General features: G+C 33.0%; 1 protein-coding gene across 3 annotated transcripts; it reads right to left on the reverse strand.

Moving 5' to 3' along the window:
* Nucleotides 1-900: 900 nt before the first annotated feature.
* On the reverse strand, nucleotides 901-10,231 carry LOC136224404 (agamous-like MADS-box protein AGL65). 3 transcript variants are annotated; one of them, XM_066012732.1, is made up of 18 exons: nucleotides 10,118-10,231; nucleotides 9,303-9,395; nucleotides 8,970-9,220; nucleotides 8,082-8,135; nucleotides 7,849-7,954; nucleotides 6,949-7,011; nucleotides 6,760-6,843; nucleotides 6,561-6,668; nucleotides 5,909-6,170; nucleotides 4,308-4,508; nucleotides 2,857-2,916; nucleotides 2,539-2,557; nucleotides 2,385-2,452; nucleotides 2,254-2,269; nucleotides 2,090-2,151; nucleotides 1,482-1,578; nucleotides 1,311-1,355; nucleotides 901-1,123 (listed from the first exon to the last, which is right to left on the reverse strand). In XM_066012732.1, exons 10-17 carry the CDS (start codon nucleotides 4,490-4,492, stop codon nucleotides 1,314-1,316), a joined length of 549 nt encoding a protein of 182 aa, XP_065868804.1. In that variant the 5' UTR covers nucleotides 4,493-4,508; nucleotides 5,909-6,170; nucleotides 6,561-6,668; nucleotides 6,760-6,843; nucleotides 6,949-7,011; nucleotides 7,849-7,954; nucleotides 8,082-8,135; nucleotides 8,970-9,220; nucleotides 9,303-9,395; nucleotides 10,118-10,231; the 3' UTR covers nucleotides 901-1,123; nucleotides 1,311-1,313. The 3 variants fall into 3 exon arrangements, with proteins under 3 accessions (XP_065868804.1, XP_065868806.1, XP_065868805.1); XM_066012734.1 differs by having other exon boundaries at nucleotides 7,849-7,939; nucleotides 8,970-9,395; XM_066012733.1 differs by having other exon boundaries at nucleotides 6,760-6,826; nucleotides 8,970-9,395.
* Nucleotides 10,232-10,530: the final 299 nt, after the last annotated feature.

The raw sequence follows: 10,530 nt of genomic DNA on the forward strand, positions 1-10,530 counted from the left end.
CTTTAATTTTCTCTTAGCACTTAGGGCTAGCACCATAGATCTCTTCTAGGCTATGTAATTGTTGCCATTTAACAAAGTACTAACTAAAATTAAACTAGGATTATCAATACTGGTTACCTGAACAGTTCCAGTTCCTCTCATTGTTGAATCCTCTGTTTGTTGATTTTCGCGATTTGAAGATCTACTGCGATCGCTTCTTGAATCCTCTATCAGTTGTTGTTGATTTGTGCGATTTGAAGATCTATTGCGATTGCGTCGAGTATATTGAAGTAACTCCGATCTCCGATCTACGTTTCTCTCACCACTGTCACCGGAATCCTCTGAATCAGAGTGCAACACTGAATCTCTCAATATTTCTGCATATGATCTTGATTTCGATTTCTCTGGACGCATTACTTCCAGAAATCGATCAATTGATCATCTCAGGTGATCAAACCCACTCTGATACCATATTCAACAAGAATTGAGAGAAAGAGTGGAGAGAATTAAAAGTGTATATTTCCTCTTATTTTGTGGTAAATATTACAGTGGCTTATATAGACTATTACAGAGGTAAGATAGACATTTCACACTAACTAAAATAAACGCCAAATTCTGTTAGGAATTGACAGCACAATTGTTGTGTGATCTGTTTCAACAGAACCACAAATGATTCAAATTTTTTATCTTTAAAAATCCGCTAGAACTACTCAAACCAACTGGTTAAACCGGAGATTTGGTCTTTAGATTACAAGCATATTTACTTAAAAAAAATATATAAATTTATGGTTGTAAGAACCAAACTGGACTGTCCGGTCCACTATTTCATTTTGACACCAAATTAACGGGTCAAATATCAAACAATATTTTAGAAGAAAATAATTTGAAAAGTATTTATAGATAGATTCTACTAAGATTAGAGACTTAAAATACTTGAACTCCATATGATATTTGCAATGATATAGTCATTTCTTGCTGCAAAGAAATGCTTTAGAAATTGTTTCGGATGCAAATTATATCAACCGAATAGAAAATATTACATACTAAGATAAAGTCTTCCGAAAGCAAATTATATTATTTCACTATATTATTTCACACCATTAATCATCTTCATATAGTCCAGAAATTCCAAGTCCTTCAGTACCTGCACTCAAATGCCAAAAATCACACTTCAGGTTGTCTGTACCATAATCGTTTATACATGATGTAAATGCAATAAAAATGATAATAGTATTAATCGGGTTGTCTCTATATTTCGTAATATCGTATCAAAAATGCCATCTAGAAATGTCTTATAAAAGTAAGACTTGCAAATGAATGCAACAATATACCTCTCAAAAGCTCCAACCCTCGATCTCACGTTCACTTAGTTCAAACTTCCAACAAATAAAATAAAAGGTCAAAGTCAATTTTCTTGGCACAAAATCAGAAATTATATTCATTTTCTAGCTTATATATATATATAAGAAATAGAAAGAGTTGCATAAAAATTTAATATATACCTTCAAATCCTTTAGTTTGTAAAGGGTTGTTTGAAGATGATCTTCCATTATTTTGATCTTTTCAAGGCTCTCAACATTATAAGGATTCTTCCAATCCCTACCAAAAGTAAATTAATACATATTAATACAGAATGTTTCTTTTTCTTGATATGGTTTTTTTTTTTTGTTTTTTTTGTTTTTTTTTTTTTGTAAGAGGATAGGTTCGGAGAGGGCGAGCCTTGGCGCAACAGTAAACGTTGTTGTCGTGTGACCAAGAGGTCACGGGTTCGAGTCTTAGGAGCGGCCTCTTGCCAAATAAATTGGCAAGGGAAGGCTTGCCCCCAGTACACCCTTGTGGTGGGACCCCTCCCCGGACCCTCACTCAGCGGGAACGCGTAGTGCGACCGGGCCGCCCTTTTTTTTTTTTAAGAGGATAGGTTCGGATCCACAACCTCCCACCTCTTATTTCAGAGCTGTACCGAGCTATATTCCTTAGCTAGTACAAAGTGTTTCTAATGCATTAAAAGCGGAGAGACAAAACTATGATATTTCGATCAAAGCGAGTAATATTTAAATAATATAAGACCAGACTATTATTACAATGTAACAGTAAAAAACATAAAGCAAACCTCAGAAGTTCTTTCTTCTCAAAGAGTTTTTTTTTCAGCTCGTTCAGCTGTTGCGTCTGCACCTGTTTAAATTGGACACATTTTAAGTATTTAATTAATTTTATAATACAAAATTAAAGGACTACAAAGATTTCTCAATTTGAAAAGAACATATATATACATACTCCAAGTTGTTCGCGTCTGCAAAAAAAAAAAAAAAAATTACAAAAAACATATGGATAATACAAAATGCATGGTTAGGAATTAGAAAAGTTCTGCATATATATATATATATATCTGTAATATATATATATACCTATCAATTGTATGGTTTTCTAGATCACCACCATCTAAGTTCAGCTTTTCATACGCCTTCTCAAGCGCCTTTCAAATATAAAGGTTATATTAACATATTAAATATAAATCTAAAAATGAAAATATAATTACTTTTCATTTAAGTAAATGCATACCTTCATAGTGTATGCCTTCCTGAAAATTTTAATAAGAATAACTTAGCAATTGAATGGGATATTGGCTGAATATTAATCATTGTAACTAAAAATATAAATATTATGTAGAAATTGGTGATTTGTTTTTTAATAAAACTATTTATGCTGAAGTGATCAGTTCCCTTAAATTTTAAAATTCATAATGATTTTGTACTGACGTTATGATAATAATAATTGAAAAGTATAAATAGAAAAAAAAACAATTATCTTTTTGCTTTGTTTAAAACTATAATTGTTTAATTATTTATAATAATAACATAAAAGAGAGATAAGTCGCACCTTTGTTCTCGGTCGTCCAAAGACAATTTGCAAAACCTGTCTAAAACAGCACTTATATCTCTGAAACAATAAATTCAATAAATTAAGTTATATATTATACAAAAATCACATATTCTAATTTACCACATCGGACATATTTATATATTTAACCTCTTGAGCCATTTTATATGCTTGTGAAACTCAATTAATGGAAGGACTAATAATTTATTAATTCATGTATTATTACCTAACACAATATTTAGTCCTCTCTTTAACTTTTTGTTCTTTTCAAACAATTTAGTCTCTTTATCCATTTAAATTACTGATTTGCCCTTTACCTATTAGGGGTAAATTACATTTTTAGTACCTGAGTATTTTATATGCGTAGACAGAAGTACTTAAATTCATTAAGATTGAAATATAAAATCTCACACTTCCACTTAAAATTATAAAAATTTGAGTCTAATATGAAATTTTGGCCACTTTAAGGGATGAAATTATCAAAATTCGAATACAGTATCAAATTTTTTTATTACTTTTTTTTTAAGAGAGATATACTGTATCCAATCTTGCCCACTTTTCCACTCTAAAATCTGACTTGACAGTCAGAATTAATGAACATGTGAATCTAATATCAGCTTCTTTTTACTTTTCTCAACAGAATATTAACTATTTATATGCATCATAGATATATTCATATCTAGAAATGGTTTTAAAAAAAAGCCAGTTATAGCAAAAAGAATCTACTGAATTTTAACAGAAGCTAGAAGATTTACATTTAACAGAGGGCAGCCAGCTGAAATAAAATGAAGACTAAAAAAAGAAAGACAGAAAAAAAGTTGAATTTAAAACACGTTATGTTTAACGAATAACATATGCTAAATTGTAAATGTGTTTAAGAGAATCTAATTTTGTTTAGAAAACCGTTGCGTCAAACGAATAACATATAATAAATTTGTAACACGTCAAATTAGAAACATGTGTCTAAGAGAATCTAATTTTATATTGAAACACATGCATCTAACAAATAAAATAAATTTGAAACAAGTTGAATTTTGCAAAACTTGTTTAAGAGAGTATAATTGTAATAAGGATTAAAGCATTATTTGGCCCCTGATCTATCAAAAATATTGATTTTTGGCCCTGATATATTATTTGGTAACATTTGCCCCTGATCTATCCAAAATGTTAGTTTTTGCACCCCTAACCTATTATTTGGTTATATTTGGCCCCTGACCTATCCAAAATTGGTGAAATCTCAACCATCCACACTGGTTGAGATTTCACCAATTTTAGATAGATCAGGGGTGATCTAACCAAATAATAGGTAAGGGGGCGAAAATAAGCAGTTTGGAGAGATCAAGGGGGCAAATGTTACTAAATAATAAATCAGGGGTCAAAAACCAAAATTTTGGATAAGTCAGGGGCAAATATAATGAGATGGCTAAGTAATAAGGGAAAAAAAGGATTACTTGTCATGGCCAACAAAATGAGTTGGCTTTCCTGAAGGGGAAAACATGACAACAGCTACATCAACATCACAGAGGATAGAAAGTTCTTTGGCCTTCTTCAAGAGTCCAACTTTCCTCTTTGAATATTTTACTTGTCTTGCCTTCACACTGTCCAATCTTGCTATGTCCAACTTCTTTCTTCCCATTTCACCTCTCCAATTTCTGAAAATGAAAATGAAAATGCAGAAATTAGGAAAACCATGGTATTTTATACATGTGAAACTTCAGAAGAACAAATTTCAAATTTAGAAATTAAAATCTGTAGATTTTGGTGCAGTTCTTCTGGGCCATTGATCTTCATCATGCAATGCCACATGTTCAAATTGGCAGACAATAGAATCCACTGCTCTAATTACGTTGACTAAAATGTATTAACTCATCTTTGGAAAGTGAATTTGTCCTAATCTGAAACCAATTAATATACTAATCTGCTAAAGTAACAAAACAAAACAAACATAATCTGCTGATGCAATGCCACATGTTCAAATTGGCAGATAATAAAATCCTGCTCTGCCAATGCCTATCCATTAGCATGACTAAAGTGTATTAAGTCATGTTTGGAAAGTGAATTTGTCCTAATCTGTTACCAATTAATTTACTAATCTGCTTAAGTAACAAAACATAAAAATAGTAGGGTATATATTTTATACTTGAGTTTAAATCATGTAATTTACTGAACTTTTAAATTTTATTTATGTATATTTTAAGTTCAAATCACGGTTGTAAGAACCAAACCGGACCGTCCGGTTCAACTTAGTTCAACCGAAACCGGTAACAATTTCGGACTAGAGGTGGGTCAAATTTTTAATCTTTAAAAACCGGCTAGAACCGCTCAAACCAACCGATTTAACAGTGAACCCGTTGACCTAGTGCCGGTTGAGCGATTTGGTCCGGTTAGATTTCAGGCATGTTTACTTAAAAAAATGTATTATGGTTATAAGAACCAAACCAGACTGTCCGGTTCAACCTGGTTCAAACGGAACCGGTCACAATTCCAGACCGAAGGTTGTTCGAATTCTTAATCTATCACAACTGGCCAGAACCGCTCAAACCAGCCGATTTAACCGTGAATCGGTTGACCCAGTGCCGGTCGGGCGGTTTTATTCAGTTAGATTTCAAACATGTTTACTTGAAAAAAATTTTAACTTTTAACAGAGGTAGGATTCAAACCTCTATTAACCAAACAATTTAAATGTTGAACAAATTATATACAACTTAATTGTTGATAAAAAAAACAATAAATTAAACACTAGCCTAGGCTAAGCCATATTGGCTTGTATTGAGGGATCCCGTGTTCGAAATCCCCCTAATAACAAAAAAATTGTTTTTTTATTTAATGAATGACGAAAAATGACCCAATCAGACCGCTCAACCGAGACTAGTTCAAACGGCTTATGGTTAAACCGGTCATTTGAGCGGTTCTGACCAGTTTTCAGAGATCACTAGTGGAAAAAAGTTTATTTGAGAAACGCGACGCAAATGATTACTTTCTGTCGGATTTTTCTGTACTGATAAATTATTTACAATACAAAAAAAAAAAAGGATTGAATGGAGTACTATACCCGAGCCTTCATGTTTGGAGCATTTTTATCAATTTCTGATAATATGGCATCCATTTTTTGCTTAAAATCCACTTCAATAGTTTCCTTGTCAGAAGGTCTCTTATACTCAAGAAAAGGTCTGTTCAGTTGGTTCAAATCAAAATATGGGCCGCGAGTCAAGTCAATTTCCATCAGAGCTGGAACAGTGAAGATTAATAAGTTCTAATTCACATTTCTCCACTATATCCTGCTTCCAAGCCAATAGCTGTTAAATACGTTCCTCCTGCAAGCCAGCAAGAACGACATCAGTAGCAATTTGATAAACAGCAGTTCAATCTTAAAATTATAATTAAAGTGTATTAACCCGAAAACTTCATATACGACATTATTACAGATATATTTGGCAAATGAACTTGCTGTGCCCTTTCAAGTTATGAAATCTTACTAAGAAGATCCAATGGGAAGCTTGCCTGTGAAAATAGATGAATAGAGCAGGTATATACAAGAATAGAACACAAATGGATAATTCCTAGACCTTGGGAATCATATTCAAAACTAGCAGAGGATTGTGTCTGTATAAATATGGCATCAATTTATTCGTCGAGTGTATTACTTCGACAAAAATATATTAAGCTAATTATATCAAAGAAATCTAATTGCAAGAGCATCATACCTTTCCTTTATTGTATACAAAACTACCATCCACTGCCTCGAAGTTAAGATACTTAGTAACATCAGTATGGATGAGAACTCGAACCAAGTTTCCGTTGGCAATGATGAACTGCGGAAAAAAAGAGCAAATATGAAGCATTATTAAGTGAGTCAAAAATCAAAAACATAGAAATTGTGATATGTACTCGAATGACACATACCTTAGGTATCATATCAACGTTATACTCCTTACTTAAACCGAGGACTTCTGGAGGTTTTTCATCTCCCCTAAAACGCATCCAAAGCTACAATTGTCAACAAATTTCAAAACGAGGATCAGATAGATACAAAATACAGTCGTAAATTTAGTTAATTAACAAATTCTATATGCAGACAATGAGAGAATATACCTGATTAAGATTAAGAGAGGTTGATTCACCTCCATAGTAGTCATTTCGGTCCATATGCAACACCTATTTTCAGAGCAAGATTCAGTAAAATGTTGAATAAATATGTGCCTATTATGAAGATTCAGGAGCAAAGCTTCTAGAGACCAAGATCATTCATATCAAACCTCTCTATATCATATGGAAACCGGATCATGAAGTGTAGATTTGAGACAAAATATATAATCTCTCTTCTTAATTAATTCAATTACTGTGGATTAGGAGATGGACACAAATATATTGATATCGGAATCTTCAAAGTGATTTCCACTCTCCAGCACTCAAATAACTGCAATGTGGTACTATGAACAAGCAAGACCTATTAAACTCAATCTTAGCAATTACTAGCAACATTCAAAAGTCAAAAGTTTAATTTATTGATTTCTATCACTTTATATTAATACTTATCATATATATACTATACTTACTCCGCCTTAATCTACTTTTCTGTCTCAGTTGAAAATATCAATGATGGACCCTCTATTGAGTGCTAGCAGATCGAGGGGTTATATCCAGCAATTCTCAGACAACTGACGCATTTTATCCATTATTAATGAAATACCATTTGCAGATACACATTGCTGCATCTTAAGGACATATTGAATTTTCCCTGGAAATCATGAATGTTCAACAAGAGACTGCTCTTGATATAGCTTTGAAAAACTCTATGTTTGAAGCTTTTCAATTATTGTTGGATAAGCTTATAAGAATTAAATGAACTGAACTTATCATTTAATCTAATAGCTGGCATTGAGAATGAAGGTATAGGCCTGAAGATGCTTATTTCATGCATTCTCAATTAATACAGTAAGTAGTGAATGGTTTTAATTCATTTGCAGGTTTTGAAAGACTATCAACACTTACCAAATTGGAGATTCTTTATTTACGCTTTAACAACTTCAACCACAGTATCTTACGATCTTTGACTGCTCTTCCGTCTTTGAAATATTTATATCTGGATGGATATATTCTGAATGACACAATTAATAAGTTCGTTCAAAACTAGCAGAGAATCATGTTTTTAATGAAACTCTGATAAAAGAGCTAATTAAGGAAAATAATTAAAATTGGAAACAGGCTGAGAAGGAAAAGCTAACATTCAAACGCAGCAGGTCTTCTCTGGTTTCATTGTTGATATCACCATTAGCATTCTGTAACAACAATACAAATTTATGAAACAGAAACCCCAATTAATAAATATAGAAATGAAGAACTATTAAGCAAGAATCACCAACCGAACCTCTGAGCGAATAAAAACCACAATAACTTCTACTTTAAACAAAATTAACCACTTCCACTAACATTCATAAACACGTAAGTACATCCAAATTAACCATAAAAAAAAAAAAAAGGGCGGCCCGGTCGCATTACGCGTCCCCGCTGAGCGAGGGTCCGGGGAGGGGTCCCACCACAAGGGTGTATTGGGGGCAAGCCTTCCCTTGCCAATTTAATATCCAAATTAACCATATGGAAACTAATATACTACAAGTTAAGCTAACATGTTTCTCAATCGTCAAATGACCATACAACTGGTCAGTAAAACAATAATAAAAGGTTTTGCAACAGCAAATTCTTCTGAACTAAAGAAAAGAACACATTCAAGTATGGAAACAAAAACATATTTAAGCTTTGTAGGGATAAAGTTTTAAGCTATCTATAGATGAAGTTGAAAATTAACGGATGGAGGCATTGTAAACTTTAATTTGGATTATCCATAGGGAAAAACAATATCACAACTTTCCAAAACTTACTTTATTTGAAATATTCTAATCTATTTGCTTGCTCATCATACTCAATTGGCCTAATTCCCAAAGCTTTGGTTATTCGGAGTTTGATTTGATATTGCTGTTACAGATCTTTTCCACTTTATATTGTCATATTTATGGAAGTCAGTTTACACAAGCAGGTAGATGCAAAGAAATTAGGGAATCCACATAAGATAGATGAGTTCAATTAACTGAAAATGTCATTGAAATTAAAATCACCTGATCATCGGCAACCAGCGGTGGAGACAAGAGGCAACTGATGGTAGAGAAAGATGGAAGTGCTGGTCGGCTGGGCAGATGGAGAATTGCGGCACCATATTTGATTTGGCTGCTTCCACAAATAAAAACAGCTAAACAAGAAGGAAGTGAAGCTGCAACCTCCAATGACTGCAGTCCAAGTGCACAAGTGTCGTCTAAGCTGCTGGAGAGTCGAAGCTGATCCACTCCTCTTGTCAAATTAGTTTCCCGATCTGAATTAAGAGACATGATTAATGGTCGCCGCATTCTAGTAGAAGCAATCTCCATTACTCAACGGGGATTCCTTGCTCTCACCTCATTGAATACCTCACTAGGCAAAAGAGTATCCCTCAGTTTCCCAGTAACTATAAACAGTGGATTCTGTACATTTATAGACTCACCAGTTATCTGCAGAAAGAAAATGAAATAATAATAATAATATAAGCAAAAGAATTGCAAATATTAGAGGATGTACCAGTTAACGAGTAATGAATTTTACAGAAAATGAAATTTTGTAGTCTATATGACAACAATTATCACCAAAATATATCAATTAAACAACACAAGTCAAGTTGAAATTTAGTAAATTGTAATACAACAAGATAATATACTAAGGACACTAGAAATAACAATGGACTGAGTTGTCCGGATCACATCAACAATTTCATATAGTGACCTAATATATTTAAGATGTAAAAAATCGCTAATAAACAGAGCAGACTCACATTAAGGAAAACAACTCATTAATAAACAAATTAGTCTGAAATCTGATAGAAAATTAGAACAAAATATTTTAAACCTTGCTTAAAATTAATTGACATGTAGCTCTCTAAACTGATTCATCAGTACCTAGTAGTGATGCATATGAAAATTAAGCATATGTGTCGCATGTAAAATCTTCATAACAATAACAAATCTATAGACTAAAGCTTGCCTACATTTTGTATTCAGTTTCAACTTACAAAAGAGTCAATAACTGAATAGACCAAAGGATCTATAGCATTGCACATGTCTCGTGTTCATAATTTCAATTAATTAATAAAAGCAACCTTTTAATCCAAATACAGAATAAAAAGGGAAGATACTAACAAGCAAGAAAAATGATAATGAATCATAAGAACAAAACTGACCTTACACAGGGAGTTGAGAAAATGGTAAACTGGAGAAACGAAGAGAAATAGAAACCGAGATCAGCAGCAAGAAGAACACATGCCTGGTGAAGGAAAAGGAGAAGTGGCGTAGAAGATGAAGCGAAAGACAAAACTAACCCTCCACAAAGCGACGACGTTTTGATGTGCGGGGGTTAAGTACGCAAATGCCCATTGGAGGTGTTCTTGGAGCGGTTGAATTTGAGGACAAAATGCAATTTGAAATTGTTGACAACTGAAAATCTAAGAACTTTAGGAAACAGTATAATATTTCAATCTCATTTATTCGTAGGTGCGAATTCCGCTGCTCACCTTTTAGCCCGTGCATCTACACCGGCTTTTGAGAAGAAGGTTTAGATTTCGGTATCTCCTTTTTGTGTCTGTACTAGGGCTGG

This window comes from Euphorbia lathyris, chromosome 3 (genome assembly GCF_963576675.1).
Source record: "Euphorbia lathyris chromosome 3, ddEupLath1.1, whole genome shotgun sequence".
Classification (NCBI taxonomy): domain Eukaryota; kingdom Viridiplantae; phylum Streptophyta; class Magnoliopsida; order Malpighiales; family Euphorbiaceae; genus Euphorbia; species Euphorbia lathyris.